This window comes from Dreissena polymorpha, chromosome 1, assembly GCF_020536995.1.
Source record: "Dreissena polymorpha isolate Duluth1 chromosome 1, UMN_Dpol_1.0, whole genome shotgun sequence".
Lineage (NCBI taxonomy): Eukaryota > Metazoa > Mollusca > Bivalvia > Myida > Dreissenidae > Dreissena > Dreissena polymorpha.
Window position 1 is genome coordinate 86699399 of NC_068355.1, and position 18327 is coordinate 86717725.

Here is an 18327-nt window from a genome sequence, read left to right on the forward strand (position 1 = left end):
CTCAGTACTTTCCATTCATTCTTAATCACAAACACTATTCTCAATGACATAGAGGATATTTGTTGGATTCGGTGGATTATCGATTTTAATTCACTCGTGATCATAGAAAATAATATATTTTCTATGATCACGAGTGAATTAAAATCGATATTCCACCGAATCCAACAAAATTTCTTTTTATTTTATGCTTTTTTTACAGTTTATATACATTGTTAAAGTGTTTAACTAAAGAATTTCGCTGGGATAATTCACTGTTTGAAACAGTGAAATTATCAGTTTTAATTCACTGATATTGCTCTATAAATCACCGGAAAGCATAAAATAAATATAAATCACGCCGCCATCTAATGTTTTATGGTAATTTCAATTTATTAATTATTGCATTTCGCGAACATGGGCTCTATAAATCTGGCAAATAAGAATGTGTTAAAATTAATATGTATTATATGTATTATACTATCATTGAGGCTCGTTTAGTTGTAAGACGCCCAGTCTTTGGAATGATGTCATAGGGCTACTGCTATTAGACTTTCGTCACTTTGATCTTATCAGTTCATACATGATTCTGGTTAAAAATATCGCATACGTTGTTAAACAAAAATTGTTCTATTAATGTATTCACAAACTAATTGTTAGTTGCCTTATTTAATATGCCCTTGCAAACGTTGTCGTATATAAGTTAAGCATATTACATACATTAAATAGAATTAATTATATTATAAATTTTTTTCATTATTTTCTTTATGCACAGATAATAGTGTTTGCCTAATTAGGCAATCACAAGCCTTTTTTTCAGAAACATCGATATGCAGTTGGTAGCATAGTTTTTTGAGTTTGTCTCGCACAAATGATGGCATTTCCATCATAACGTCATCAACATCTTTTTTATAAACAAAATTATTACCAATTCTGGAGCATAGTGTATTGAGTTCGTCACGCAGTGATGATGGCATTTCCCTCAAAATTCTATCATCATGCGTTTGATCAAAAGGCACAAATGATGGCATTCCATACCACGGGTTCGTAACAACTTGGCAAACATCATCCGGGTTACCAACATCCGGGCCATCACCATCCGGGTTACCAACATCCGGGCCATCACCATCCGGGTTACCAACATCCGGGCCATCACCATCCGGGTTACCAACATCCGGGCCATCACCATCCGGGTTACCAACATCCGGGCCATCACCATCCGGGTTACCAACATCCGGGCCATCACCATCCGGGTAACCAACATCCTGGCCATCACCATCCGGGTTACCAACATCCGGGCCATCATCATCCGGGTTACCAACATCCGGGCCATCACCATCCGGGTTACCAACATCCAGGCCATCACCATCCGGGTTACCATCATCCGGACCAACAACATATGGGGCATTAGATGCATCACTATTCGTTTCATTATCAACACCGCCACCATAATTTAGGTCGCCGTTGAGTCTGGTATATGGTGTCCGATTCCCATTGTGGAAGCGTACTTTATATCTTTTATCATTATCAGGGTAGTTGGCATTAGATGGACCACTATTCGTTTTATTATCAACGCCCTCACCATTATTTAGGTTGCCGTTGCGTCTGGTATATGGTGTCAGATTCCGATTGTGGGAGCGTGCTTTAGATCTTTTATCATTATCAGGGTCGTTGTCGTCTCCCTTTCTGCACACGTAACAGGCCAGTACAATACCCAGCAACTGAAATAGCACACAGAAGATGCACACATGCTCTTAAGCAACTGGTAAGTAAGTATGATTCTTTTTTTGTAATATTATGGTTTTAATTTAAATTGTCTTTGAAAAGCTTTTTGGTTCAGTCCGAAAAGTTGAATTAAAATTGTTAAAATAAATCATAAGTTGTAATTCATGATGCAGGCTCTGATAACATGCTTTAAAGCTCTTGGAATGTTTCGCTAGATCCTAATTCAATTAAATATAGGAATAATAACGCATTCATATATTGAGAAAGGACTACATAATACCTCCAGCATGACAATAGCCACTCCAATGCCGACTAACTGAGCAAGGTGACCATTAATTTGCGATTCAAATGAAGTAAAGCAACCCTGTAAAAAGATATAAATATCTGATTATTGCATTCATGGAATACTTCCTAAGTTTAGCAAATCGGTATATTAAATGATAACAGACACTATTGCCTCAGTGTCGAAAACGTGTATACAACATTTCATTGTTTGGTGTAAGTAATTTACTAGTGCATTTAAGTATTGCAACCGTGTACATGTAAATTCAACTAGATTGCAGAGATTCATTATTAAGCTTTAATTTTGGTTCGGTTTCTTGTGTTTGTGAACTTTAATTAAGTATTCAAGAATGTATTTTCTATATATAGACTAACATCAATGAATGGTTCAAGATCAAGTGTTTTTCTACAGTTTACATATTTGTTTTTAAGTATTGGTACTGGTAAAAAATATATTTCTGTGCTCAGATATAAACACTTACTGTATGAATTCCATCACTAAGTGAGTGTGATAAAAATTATTTGCCAAGACACATTAAGGTTAACAACAAAAACGGTCTTATTGTCATCTGAGAAAATCTGTTTTTTGAAAAAAAAAAATACACTTTTGCTTGCAGTTTGCAACTGAAATTTGAAAACATTTTTCTTGTTTGTAATTTAGTAAACGTATACTTAAAGAAATTAGGGTACGACAGATAGAAGCACACGTGTTGCACAATTCCAAAAAAATGGTTTCCTTACAAAACTGCAATTTCAAATCTAAATTGTCTTCAACAGTTCATACCATCAAATAATAAGCTTGAAATTCTCAAACCCATTTGTAAATATTATAAATTTCATTTAGATAATTGAGATATTTATGCACGATTACGTATGTTCTCACAATAATACGACCACAAGACAGATATGCGTCTTGCATTTGCGCATTTCGAAATGTAAACCATCTTAACCATACAATAATGTTAAATCATATAGTATAATATTGATTGGGACGTATTGTTTAAATACCAAACTCCAAATGCGTTATAATAAAGACAGGCACGTGTTCATAAATTTTCATGCCTCTGAACAACATCCTGAGATATATCAACTACCAAAGATATATAAAAATACCTCTTTATGGATGAAATCAGAAGAGTTAGAAGTAACATTATGTTGTATCTGATAGGCCTCAAATTGACATTCAAAATAGTTCTTTACATTGGGATGTTCCGGATCTTTATTGGTCAGGACACAGCAAGTGTCTGGTACGTGTCTCTGGAACGTATATCGTTAAATCTTTTGAATAGTCATAAGACAAACATACAAACACAAATTCGTATCAAATTTCGATTATATATATTTTGCAATCGGAAATCTTTTCAGAGTGTCTCTCAATATCAGAAAGCTATTGTTGAACATGTTTCATTGAACATATTATTTGTCCATACATACATAAGTCTTTATGTCCGTTTACAAATGTATTTAAATTTATGTTTTGAAATTAAACAGTAACGGAGATCATTCTTGTGACCAGTGTTAACATGTTTACTACAATGTTCACGGAACAACAAATTAAATAACATAAGAGTCTGTTTGATTTTTGCCACATTTTACGTCCTATTTTCATAGAAAAATGAGCTCAAAAAAGTAGACAGAAATATTGTATAAAACATACATTTACACAATGCCGAATAGTTTAGACTTAAGATGTGTACTTAAAAAGTGAGACAATCTGTACATACGTACGTTTATGCCTGAAATACAAATGGCAAATCTCGAACTTTATAATATTTTGACGGATATTTCGAAAAGAAAAAAAAACTAACTATGAAGACATACGTTCGTGTTGTTGAAACTTGTTCCATAGTAATCCTGTGGTCCTTTTGAGCCGCAACACGTTAACTGAAAACAAAGAAGATAATTACCCGAAACGGTAAGAGAGGTCGGTGTTTTTAGTGTAACTGATTTGTGAGTCAATAACAATAAATTAATATTACATGTCTGACAGGGTGACAATAAATTTGTCAACTTGAGGAAATACTGTCATCCGAGGCGAAGCCAAGGTTGACAGTATTTTTCCGAAAGTTGACAAATTTACTGTCACCCTGTCAGACATGTAATATTTATTTTATTATACCGAACAAACTATTCAAACATGAACAATTTATATGAACCATGAACAATTTTAATATTCAATAATGCTACTTAATTTCAGCAATAAACAACCATTAATATGTTGAGTAGTTCAGATGTTCGGGCCGAGCAAAATGAACTTCGCTTTATTCGGAACCGACCTAGTAATCTATATATCCCATCAATTTTCTAAGTCGTCAATTATTTCTTTAAAAATATATTACCGAACCAGTTGTCCGTATTTTATTTTCATCGCTTGATTACGCAATTTATGACGTACTCGTGTAACGTCATTTCGGTGACGAAACATTTTTGGGCTACAATATGGACGTGGTGGTTTTTTAACAGTAAAAAATTTGTTTAAAGCATCGAACGAATCCAAAACGTATTTGGGATTGTGTGTTTGTCATGCATAACACCTTAAGAATAGACACTGTTATTAGCATTGGATTAATGTTGCCATTGAGGTGAGCGTGTCGTTTAGATCTATACTAAATTGATTTTGTATGACTCCTTTCAATATAAAGAAGTGAAACTCCAGCTGCTGGAGCAGTATTGAATTTTCATTAAAACAATTAGTTGGTCCTTTATTTAAGGCAAGTGACCGATTGCCCAAACAGTACAAAACAGCACAATACAGCACAATACAAACCAACATAAACACAAAATATGAATAAAGCTGGGGTCACCGCCTTGGAACGGTCAATGCAAAGCATTGGGGGTTTAAACCTGGTTATAGAGCGCTAAACCTCACACTTGGCCCAGCAATATTCTTAATACATTTAAGTGTAAATAAAATTTAACGTCATAGCATTGTAACTCAAATTAAACAATAATAAAAGGGAATTAAAACGCATTCAATTTAATTACTATTTACTTACTCAATTGCATTGAAGATACAAGAGTAACAGAGTTACAACTTTTTGACGAACGATCAAATAAAACTATTAACAATTGTCAACTACATTCCTTCTTTATAGAAAAAGATTTGAGAATATAGCGTCATGGAGTTAATATCTCAGATAATCATCGCGCAAATACAGGAAGAAGCAGCAATAATGGGTGTAAAAATTCCATAATACATAGCTTGGTTGTTTATGTGACTGCTAAAAAAATAAAAATATTTAAATCAAACAAGAAACGCCTATCAGAGAGAAAATATAAATAAAATGGAACGTTATAAACCCAATGACCTATGCATGTAGATTACAACTGGGAAAGTCGGTCGTATGACGTCACAAAAATCCTTTCAAAGCTTAAATAATGGCATTAATCTATTCTACTGCACAGTTTCAGCTGCAATCGATATTTTAATTATCTAAATACAACGGAAATGCAAAACTGCGTACAGCGCATGCGCGAATGGGACAGTATTCTTTTTTACCATTCCGCACGTGATTGCTAAGGTAGCGGGCGACATGATTTTTTGGACAGTACATTTTTTCCCGCTGGGTCTGACAGTATATCCATGTCACGATGGCCTATGGGAGTTTAGCATTGTGAATAAAAGTGAGGTATAATAATCTGAACTATATTTCTTTAAAAGCTGCATATATGTTCGCCAGAGAAAGACACAGACAAAAATGTGAGATTTCTGTCATAAAGAAAAAGAAAGTGACTGATCGAGTTAATATTTTCTTGAATTTAGTTCATCTAACACACATTGAAATATGCGTCAGTTTCGTATGTTCAAGATGTTTCTGTTGTTCAACAATCCATGCGGATTCTTAAATAAGAATCGTCCATTATTATTAAATTATGATCTAGATACTAGTAAATGACGTTTATTGATTAGAAAACAAGTTCATCGTTATGGGAATTTGCTCATCATTTATATACCTAATATATACATTTATCGTCAGCCTGAAATTACTTTTTTGCACATTAATGCACAGCTCTGGTTTTCAAGTAACAACTATATGGACCCATTTCTGAACGTATTTACCGTTGCTCAATATCGTACTGTATTGACAATTGATCCATACTATTACAAAATAATGTATTCATGTTTGTTTATTAATAGTCGTTTATTATAAATAATTAAACAATTGCCCTTTCATGCTGGACGAGTAAAAATCCATGAGCTTATTTACGAGCTTATGCTAAAAGAACGTAGATTTGATCTTCGACTATTGTAAACTGCATAATATCTTATTCAAAACTAATCCTTAGGCACAAACACCGTTTTATTGTTTTATGCACTTGAAAGTTCGCATTTTGTCGACAGATTCAGGACACTTAAATTTGAATAACAATACTTAACTTCGTAGATTAAGGGGCTATTGTGTCGTATATTATGCAAATTAGTAGAAAAACACGTGTTATCTGCGTCTAAATAATATGCATTGCAGCTCGGAAACAGTAAAATCATACGTTCTTACCAACACTTGAACAAAGTCCCAAGCCTTTGCCTGCAGATTATTGCCTTCCTTATAATTCGAACCCAGCGACTTTTTCAGAATGTCCGGCAACTGATCGTCTAACTGTTTGCACAAATAACTTATACGTTTTAAACAACATTTGATCACTTGCGACAATAGGTGGTTTGTATATGATATACACTGACAGCAATACATACCGTCAATTTGCTTTCACGTGAGCAAACAGCTGCGTCTTTTTGTTTATTAGCTGCGCTTTAGTGAGCATTTTGTTAAGCAGAAACGAATGTTAATGCCCAAAACGTGTCACCTGCTTTTTATATGGTAGCCTAATCTCACAATCAGTACAGTAATATTTTCAACACTTTTGTATGATGTGTTGCAAATTATACGTGGGATTATAACCTAACATTTTATACAGTTCAACGTCTGATAAATATTAATTTATTTTAGAGCGACATTTATATAACGTACCGACATACCAAGTAATCGAAACACAATATATATCATAATTATTAATAGTTGCTTAAGTAAATGGTTGCTTAAGTAAAATGTTTCACCATCAAATATATACCTTCCCCTTGAAAACTGCAGCTGCAATTTCACCTCCCAGTTCACCTATTAGCACCAGCGACAGGAAGATGATGTACTGAAAATGAGCAAAGACATGTAAGGCACTGGCAACATGCAATGTGTAATACATAGGGTTGAGTATGACCAAGGTTAAGGGAAGTTACATCAGTACTTAATGTTTCAAGAACTAAAAATGAAATGGATCACTATTCATTATCAAAAGCATAAAAAAGGTTCTGAATAAACCTTTAGAGACGCATCAAAACAAACATCTCTTACCACTAGCATTTTAGAAATATTGCAATGCATGATTGAGAGTGCAGTCGGCAATTGATCTTGCTAAAACGTAAGAAGTTGATACCCGATAACAGGTTATTGTAAATTATTAAGTGTCCGTTCCAAACAACACATTTAATAATGCAACACGAAACAAACAATGAAAACAAGTACCAGTCCGCCGAATAACTGTTTTCCTCCAGAACATCTTTTCGGAAGACAGACGAAAAAGAAGCCGAAGGCAGCAAACATCAGGATTACGACGCCGAAGATGATTAGCACAGTGGCTGCAGTGTTAAAAGCGCTCTCGTTGGAGTCCAACGTCACAATATGCTGGATTACGTTGTTCTTGGTCAACATCCCGACGAAAATGACTGCAAAGCCCGATACCTATTGGCATATACAGTTTGCAGTAATTTTCTGTTATTTGATACGCTTAGTTTGCAATATACCCGAGAATGTTAATATATCATTGTAACTTTCAATTAAGGCGTTAGTCATTTTAGGAGTCCGTGTTGCTTTCATCTATAACATATGTGTGTTCGTTTTAGGAATGGTTTCCTATTTTTCAATACATACACTTTTTTTCGCCTTCACAGACGATGATGTCAAATTCGATCATTCACATAAAGCAACACATATCCGCAGCACTATAGTTTCGTGTCGTAATTATGTACGTGAACATTTTATAATTGTTTTACTTAATACTCTTAAATTTTGCTGGAAGCGGGAAAAGATCAACTCATATTTTAGGGTTTTGAAAATATTAGGATAGTTAATGGCCCTTTTCCAATACGAAAACAATCAAGTTCGGTTGAAGTCTTGCGAATAGGGTCGCGACTTCACTACGATGTGTAAGAACTACTGCGACTGTACTACGAACAATGCAGATCGGTCACGACTAAGCTCGGACCTCAACGAACGCACACATAAATTAGGCGCCAATGTCTATTGATATTGATCTAAATCGCGAGAATCTTAGCGGGCTCGCAACTCACTCGGGGTGAACTTGTGAGAGTCTTGATCGAAATCGCGAGAATTTTAGCGGGCTCGCAACTCACTCGGGGTGAACTCGTGAGAGTCTTGACAAAGTCGCAGCTGATTCGTAGACAGATCACGTGATCACCGATTTCCCGATTTAGTCACGATTACCTACGATTCCATTACGACGCCCAAGAACGCACTACGACGCTGTTACGAGTCAACTGCGATTAAATTAAGTCTAGAAGGTCTAGTTTTAAAACACGTTTTAAATCTGGCCACGATTTTTCGGCAGCTCACGAGTTGCAGGAATCACATACGACCGGCCCACGACAAGTTACGAATGAGTTTGGACCTTTGCCTATTGAGCTACGAATGTCCCCGACCTCAAAATATTGGAAATCGGGACAAATCGTGGGGAATCGGGTCGTAGTGGAATACCCCTATTAGGTAGCAACACATAATAAAACTTGTTCAGCCTCTGTTACTTCGCCAACAAAGTATGATGGCCATAACGGCACAAAAGTTTGCAGTGTAGGGTCAATTCAAATCAATGAAGACAAAGAATAAATGTGGAATGGTTTACACTGCCGGCGTTATTGAATTGTTATACCCGTGGAGTTTTTCAGTGCTAAATCACAAACTTTATGAAGATGTCTTGTTCTTACAGTTGCAAATACCCGATTAAAAACCCAAACGCTTCAGCGATTTGCTATTACTAATTGTAAGGTTCGCTTGCGTTTTTCTGCAATTAAAAATCAGTGGCGTATTTAGGTGGGGGGCTAGGGGGCTAAAGCCCCCCCCCCCCAGCTGGCTGGCTAGATATGATTTATAAAAAATGAGCCCCTTACAGTTCCAATCCACTTGTGTATTTCCTGTCATATGCTCCTAATTAGGCCACTAACAGCTGTCAGTTTGTATGATAAGCCCCCAGGCATGTGTACAGACAATCTAACCTTCGCCAGCTAAACTGCACGCTTCATTGACTGTAAGTGATAAACTGCGCTATTTGATTGGCTGAAGGAGATACATTCAACTTATGAAATTCATCGATACATTTAGCTATAGGTAAATGTTTACAAATGGCTGCCGCATGGGACTTGTGAAAAACAATATCCTCCAATTACCTTCAGTCGAGCGGTTAAGGAAACAACTAAAATAATTTCTGAATGAATTCAAACATTGCCGCAATAAACGATGTACCTAAAAAGATTTATTTCATTCCTGTTAAATCCATGTCAAAATTGTTTATTTATAGCGTGTTTAACCATACAAAGCCGATAGTTCCATACACATCCACAAATGACATACACTTCGCGCGTTGTTTACCTTGAGTCGAGAGGTAACATCCGAAAAGCGAGAGTACTGGATTGCAATAGACATGAGGTCAACAAAACTTCGAAAATTCGATTCACTGAACAAATTTAGAGAAACCGAAAGATAAATTTTACTTTTTTATAACTTTTATTTACCATTTAACAAGTTTCTGTTTTAACGGTCGATCTTCTTTTGAGCAACATTGACATGAAAAAGTGCTCAAGAACTGAAAAAAACTACATCGTTCGCAATTTGTTCCAATACAATTTCGGCATATATATATATATATATATTACTATGGAAAGATTTGATAAAATTATCATCAAATCGGGACATGGTATACCCACTGAACATGTGGATATCGGCATGTCTCATATTTTCGCGATGATTGTTCCATGCAACAATTTCTGGGAATCGTGAAAAAGTAAACGAATTTTCTTTAAAATATATCAAATACTTGAAATTATGTTATAACACTAGCGCAGTGGTCTGCAATTTATGCGCAAGTTTAATGAAGAGTACCGAAAAAATGCACGGAAAAGGCATTAATTTGGACTATTTCAGTTAAAGTATTATTTTTAATGCAATTAAACTTTTTTTTTTCTTATTTTAGTCGTGTCTATAATTATTTTCAAGGGTAGTAATGTTATTAAAACAAAATACTTGTTTGAGAGACATTTGATTTACCCCTGTGTGTCTGTCTGTCTGTGTGAAAATTCGATTCACTGATTTTTTTTAGAGAAACCGAAAGATTAATTTTACTTTTTTATAACTTTTATTTACCATTTAACAAGTTTCTGTTTTAACGGTCGATCTTCTTTTGAGCAACATTGACATGAAAAAGTGCTCAAGAACTGAAAAAAAAACGTTCGCAATTTGTTCCAATACAATTTCGGCATATATATTACTATTAAAAGATTTGATAAAATTATCATCAAATCAGGACAGGGTATACCCACTGAACATGTGGATATCGGCATGTCTCATATTTTCGCGATGTGCGCGCACAGATTGTTCCATGCAACAATTTCTGGGAATCGTGAAAAAGTAAACGAATTTTCTTTAAAATAAATCAAATACTTGAAATTATGTGTTTACACTAGCGCAGTGGTCTGCAATTTATGCGCAAGTTTAATGAAGAGTACCGAAAAAATGCACGGAAAAGGCATACATTTTGGACTATTTCAGTTGAAGTAAGATTTTTAATGCAATTAAACTGTTGTTTTTTTCTTATTTTAGTCGTGTCTATAATTATTTTCAAGCGTAGTAATGTTATTAAAACAAAATACTGATTTGAGAGACATTTGATTTACCCCTGTGTGTGTGTCTGTCTGTCTGTCTGTGTGTCTGACACACTTGATGTCTGAACTCAAGTCCTTGTTTTACATGCACTTTTATCATGCAAAATGCTGATTAGATAGCATGAATTGCATCATTTGAAGGTACGATTTCAAAAAAAAATCAACGACGGAAGGGGACACCCCTCCCGCACCCTCCCCAGTTGAGCCCCCCCCCCCCTCGGAAAAAAAATCTGGATACGCCTCTAAAAATAGTCATATTTTTTTCAAACTCATGATAAGAACGCAAAATAACTTATTATGGTGTTCAACATGACTTAGCATTTGAGCAATTGACATAACTATAAGGAAATATGATGTGTACTAAAATTACTAATGACCGCAACAATAAAACTCGGATACATACCAAGAAAATAAAGTTGAAGATAAAGAGGCCCAATCTGGCTAGGCAGCCTCGACAACCCATTTCTAGAATGTTTCTGGTTCACTTCTGAAAAAAGATCACAAACATGTAAATGACTGGGCGAATTGATATGTCAAAATTTAGGAAAAAACAACAAACTGTACCAATATTATCTTCTATTACATAAGCCAAGATTTGATTGCATTTAGATCACGTGATGAAGTGACATCCAGGCCAGCACAGCGATATCGGATAGATATCGGTAACTAAATGGAATATCGGCAAATCGGTCCGATGAACATTTCCGTTCGCCGCCCGATATACGTTATATAAGCAAACAAGCCATGTTATATGCAATGCAAGAAGCAAATAAAGGCATAAACAACACAATCAAAAACCGCACGCGACGTATTAGATGATTACGCAACTTGAATGTTCCTGGCAATCGATTTTGTAACCAAAATTATAGCTAAGCAATTTGTTATCTTGTATCAATTAGTGACTTTAATATCAATGCTAATTTACTTAGTATAATGTTCACTTCTATCTGCATGCGTATTCATATAGTATACTAAACAGACGATATTGTATTTGAATCGTAGATCATCTTTTAAATAGAAAATACTTTCTGAATATAAAGTTTTTAAGTCTGAAGTATGCTTATTAAACGAATGCTTTTCAAATATTATAAACCAATTCCAGTTTGAAATGTCCTGTCTATTGACTTGCTGATTCCGTGATATTTCGTGTTTGGCTATCATGAAGTTATACATACAAATGCAGGAATCGAACCTGCGCGGGCAGATCCAAAAAGATTTCTAGTTTATCGCCTTTACCAGTCGGCCACGACAACTTCACATTACTCTTCAATCTTCGAAGAAATTGCGGGAAATCATTCCAGGTGCGCTACCTTAATTAAACAATAACAACATACATCGTCTGATGTATACGCATAGAATGTCCTCTGTAACGGAAAATTCTAATAGAATCGATATATTCTGATATGCATTAGTTTCACGGTGTGTTAAACAAATAAATTAAATAAATCAAATATGTTCCTGATAAGACGCCCTGTCATATGTCAACAAATGTCAACACCATATGCATGACATTACTTAGTAACTCAATAAATCTTTTTTTTAACAGCTTAAAATAACTTTTAACGTATTTACCTTTAGGTAAATTTATCCGCAGTTGTGTATGTTCGACCTCGTCACTTATGCAATTATGAGTGTTATCTGAACTTTTGAAACAAACCAGACCCAGACTTCGGAGTAAAATGATTAGATAGTGACACTATTTCAAAATATTTTATCTATTATTTGATTAAGAATATCAACTCGGGTTGCTTTTTCTGCACTTGTCAATAAGTTTATTTTTAAATAGGTGGTTCATTTAGTAGCATTTAAACTTACTTTCGATCGTATTAAAATTGGTATATAAACTGTTTAGGCATAATATTAACGACAGACGTCATTTGTCTTGTCCGTCTTTTGTGCTGCAAAAGTGAACAGTTTAATTCCATGTTGAAGTTGATATACCAGTCACGGCAGTCAGTTTCCACATACTATTTTCATTTGTGTGTTTTGTTGTGACGAGATTTGTTGATACAGAACATGGGAGTTACATGTCACCTTACAACATTACATTTTTCAGGAGCAAGCTTCAAATCACTCAATGCTTTCAACGTTCCCTAACAGGCGAACTCTGGACTATCAACAGAAGCAATAAGTGATAAACATACTGATGTAAATGATATATCGATGTCCAGATCATGAAAAATTGCACTGAATTTAGTAGATTTAATGTACACTCATTTTGTTTCCTTGTTTTCTCAAACACGCGTCTTGTTCTAATTTAACGGAATTCAATTGTAGTTTTAAACTACTGTACTACACTTATAGCGGTCGACTTTTTGTAAAATATTAACAATTTCTTTCACCTAAATCGAGTGTATTAATGTTGTAGTTTGGCCCTAGCATTCCTTGCATTACTCATAAGCGCAGTTCGTCACCTTGTTATCAATAAATCATAAAGTAATTCAGTATAAGAAAAAGTGATGGAAAAAGCATTTCGATTTATGTTATAAACAACCACTGCGTTTTCGAACTTAGGTTTTGTTTACTCTATTTTTTTAAATAAAGATTGTCAAATACAAAAATATGTAAATATGTATATATGTATTGGTAAAACTTTGTATCAATACTTATCATAATACTGTATGTATGTAGTATTCTCTTCAGTATTAATTTACTGTAAAATAGACAGGATTTGTTGCTTGTTTTTGTTTTGTCTCACTGTTAAGTGTTTAGAGACAAAGATGTAAACTTTTAGGTAATAAACATCACATGTATATATTATAGATCTATTCTGTAAAACCCTGTGTACAAATATTTATTTATTTTTTGATTGAATTATCAAATTAATTTTAAAATACAGCATATGCTGCCTTGTTGACACAAGTGTGCCTCCTTTTGTCTCCTCTTATGGATTATCAAGTAATCAATGAAAAATACATATTCTGTGTCTATTTTATATGCTTTATATAACATATAAATCTTGGTAAATATATCTTTGAACTAAGACAAAACATAATTTTCACTAGAATAAATTCAGTTATTAGAGCATCACATATTACTGAACACTGTTAAGTATTTACTTATATATTCAGTTTTTGCATTGAATATCATCTTGCAATACACATGTAGTGAATTATGAAAACATTTACTGGCTTGTATATGCTATTTTTACTCTGCTCTTTATTCCTGTCAAAACAGATACTCCAAAATTATATTATTTTTTCGTCACATATTTTTTGTTTTGTTTCTTATTAATATGTACATTTTTTCCGCTCTATACTTCTGTGGTGTTTCGATGCATGCTTAGTGGTAATTGTAGTTTTATGTCTGTCATTTGTTTTCAATTATGATATATGTCATTGTAAGTGTACGTGCATGTATGATTATTTATGTGTTGTTCTTATTGCTCAAGATGAAATATGATGTATTTGTTGTAATTTGTATTATGTTAGAAGACCTTGTTGAAAATAAGAAATGTATTATATGAACTGCATATTATGTAATTTCATCTGATGTATTTCTTAACAAGTCTATCTTCTTTAAATAAAGATTTTTTTATTATTATTATTATTTTTATTATTATTATTATTATTATTATTATTATTATTATTATAATTATTATGATTATTATTATAAGTGCTACTTTTTATTATGCTGTTTGTATTTCTTATCAATCTTAAAATTGTATCGGTCAACTGCAGAGGCATTCAGGGGAAAAAGAATCGATTACAGGGTTTTCAATATCTGAAAGAAACAAAATGACATATTTACTGCCTTCAAAATACTCACTTTATTAACGAATAAATTATACATATTAAACATATTAACTCCGAATGTGGATCAGAATGCTTCTTAAGTTGTGGCGTTTCTAATTCACGCGGTGAAGCATTACTATTGTCGACAAAACTTGAGTATAAAATACATAACGTACAATATAACGAATTCGGCAACTTCATTATTTTGGATTTGAATATTGGTGAAACAAGACTCATACTGGCATCTGTATACGGACCGAACTCTGACAATCCCGAATTTTTAACAATATTTTTATATAATCGATTAAATGGGGAATGACTGCTACTTTATTTGTGGCGACTTTAATTTGGTTATAGACCCGAATATAGATTGTCATAACTATAAAACAATAAATAATAAAAATGCCAGAGATTGTATATTAAAAATATGGATGATCGTGTTCTTACTGATCCTTTTAGGATATTTTATCCTAACTCTAGACGTTATACATGGAGAAGAACGAATTCATACAACAAGCCCGGCTTGATTTTTATCTGGTATCGTGATTTGTGTTAGAGCTTGTTCTCGACGTAAATATAATGTCCAGTTTCCAATCTGATCATTCAAATGTAATTTTGACATTACAATTTAATGATTTTAACCACGGAAAGGGTATGTGGAAACATAATATCATGTTTTAAGTGACATTAATAACATAAACACAATAAATGATACAATTACCGAAATAAAGAAACAATATATGTTACCTGTATACAATAATGATAATACTGATACAATACAGGACAAAGAAATACAGTTTTTAATAAAAAAACCTACTTTTTTGATACAGTTTTAGTGGAAATAAGAGGTAAAGCTATTTTTTTATAGTTCGTATAAAATGAAATTCCGTAACAATCGCGAAACCCAAACAAAGGTAGTAATTGAACAACTTGAGATATCGTTTACAGAGAGTAACGTACAAATTATTTCTGAACTAAAATGCGGAAATACGAAAATGCAAGAAGAGAGATAAAAAGGAGCTATAATAAGATCGCGAGCCGAAAGGATACAATTTGAAGAAAACGATCAAAACTTTTTGTAACCTTGAAAAATATAACTATACAACAAAAAATATCACAAGCCTGACGACTGATGACGGACTTGTTTTAGATAAGCAGGTTGATATCCTGAATGAAACCGCTTTGATTTATATAAACAATGTATCAAAATACCGACAATACCAACATTGATAACGATCTTAATAGTTTAATAAAGGATATGGACATGCCTAAACTACCGAATGAAGAGTCAAAACAATAAGAAGGGTCAATAACACTTAGTGAAGCCTCTTAAGTCTTAAAAAAAGATGGCGAATAACAAAAGTCGTGGGTCGTCAGGTTTTAGTATTGATTTCTTCAAAGTTTTTTGGCCAAAATAAGGAACCTTTGTTTGTAGAGCATTAAATCACGCATTTGATAGCGGAAATTTGTCCATAACTCAACGTCAGGAAATAATTACTTGCAAGGATGATAAGCCCAGACAATTTCGTAATCATTTGCGTCCAATTAAATTGTTAAACACTGTTTATAAAAATGGTTCTGGCAGTATTGATAATAAATTTATAAAATATATTAACAAGCTCATTAATAATGACCAAACTGGTTTTTATTAAGGCCAGGTTCATAGATGAAAACACTAGACGTATCTATGACATTTTGAAATACACTGAGGAAAATAATCTTTCCGATCTCCTCGTGCTAACAGATTTTGAAAAGGCCTTCGATTCCTTGTCATGGAGGTTTGTTAACAAATTACTCTTTTTATTTAATTTCGGTCCTGCTATACGCATTTTTAATGTTTTAGATAAGGACGGTATCTCAGCATTAACGCATTGCGGATCGTTATCTTATTTGTTTCCATATACAACGGGGCTGTCGTCAGGGTGATCCTCTTAGTTGTGATATTTTTATTTGATGCACCAAAATCTTGTTTCTTAAACTCATGGCAAATCCCAAAATAAAAGGAATACAAATCAATAATACCGAATATAAGTTATCGCAATGTGTTGATGATACATCTTTCTACTGGATGGCTTTGCAGAATCCCTAAATGATACCCTAGATGAATTGTTGCTTTTCACATTGTGCTCTGGTTTAAAGGTAAATTTTGACAAAACTAAAGTGGTTTGGATAGGAAGATAGGGAAAACAATATTGAAAGTATCAAAACTAGATTAAAATTGAAATGGAACCAGCAGACTTTCGATATGCTTGGTTAAAATTTTCATGTGGATATTGACAAGATAATCGATCGTAATAACACAGAAAAAAATGTTTAGTTAAAAAAAAGCTGCTTAAAAGCTGGTCCAGAAGAATATAACTCCCATTGGAGAATACAAGTAATAAAACAATTGCTTTGACCGTCCTTATCCATTTGTTTGTTTTACTTCATAATCAACCACATAAAATGTTGGTAGAGCTTTATAATATTTTTTTCTTTCGCGTGAAAATGGAGTTCGAAAATAAACAAAAATATATTAATTAAAGAATATTTTGAAGGAGGCCTTAACATGATCGACATCTTTTCTTTTATTATTGCTATAAAATGGTCTTGGATACGAATGTTCACTGGAAATGGTAAATGGAGAAATTTTGTAAAAATGACAATAGATACCCAAAATCTTTTCAATTGTGGTGTTCACTATTCTGGAAAAACTAATACATAAAACAGACAATGTTATTTGGAAGGACACTTTACAATCGTTTGTGGATTTTCATACAGCTGAATCATTTAATATAAAGTACATATTACAAACCCCAATATTTTATAATCCAGATATAACTATCGGTAATAAGAGTGTTTTCATAAAAACATGGTTTGAAAATGGTGTACATTTGATATGTGATTTGATTAAAAACCACGAGGGGTTTGAATTGTACGGCAAAGAAGTCTGTGTAACAAATATAATTTCTATCCAAACCACTTGCATTATATAGGTAGTGTTAATGTTATAACTAAATGCTTAATGAAATATGGTTTGTTCGATAAAACACCTGCTCTAAATACGATTGCAGATTTCAAAAATCTCGACTTTGTAAAGCCGCTTATTCGCCTACAAGTGACATCTATTTTAAAATATCAAAATAGTTCTCAGCACATGCATAATATTGCTAAAACAAATGAATCATTTAATATAAAGTACATAATTATGACGATCTAGATATAACGATCGGTAATAAAAGTGTTTTCTTCAAAACATGGTTTGAAAATAGTTCACAATTTATATGTGATTTGATTAAAAACCACGAGGGGTTTGAATTGTATTGCTATGAAGATCTGTGTAACAAATATAATTTCTATCCAAACCACTTGCATTTAATAGGTATTGTTAATGTTCTAACTAAATACTTAAACAAATATGGTGTGTTAGATTAAACATCTGCTCTAAATACGATTGGAGATTTAAACAATCTTGACCTTGTTAAGCCATGTGTTCCCCTACAAGTGACATTTATTTTAAAATATCAAAAAGGTACTCAGCACATGTATAATGTATATAGAAACAAATGACACTTTACCTACATGTATGTCAAAATGGACGAGCATTTTTAAAACTATTGAATTAAAAGACTGGAACCATATTTTTGGAATACCATTTGCTATAACCAAAGATTCTTCACTATAACGGTT

At 33.4% G+C, this 18327-nt stretch overlaps 1 protein-coding gene across 1 annotated transcript; it reads right to left on the bottom strand.

Moving 5' to 3' along the window:
- Nucleotides 1-345: 345 nt before the first annotated feature.
- LOC127839051 (uncharacterized) lies at nt 346-12550 on the bottom strand. The gene is made up of 9 exons (XM_052367215.1): nt 12497-12550; nt 11328-11411; nt 7500-7699; nt 7051-7125; nt 6480-6581; nt 3805-3867; nt 3097-3240; nt 1982-2065; nt 346-1697 (listed from the first exon to the last, which is right to left on the bottom strand). The coding sequence occupies exons 3-9, from the start codon at nt 7683-7685 to the stop codon at nt 717-719; spliced, it is 1635 nt and encodes a 544-aa protein (XP_052223175.1). The 5' UTR covers nt 7686-7699; nt 11328-11411; nt 12497-12550; the 3' UTR covers nt 346-716.
- Nucleotides 12551-18327: the final 5777 nt, after the last annotated feature.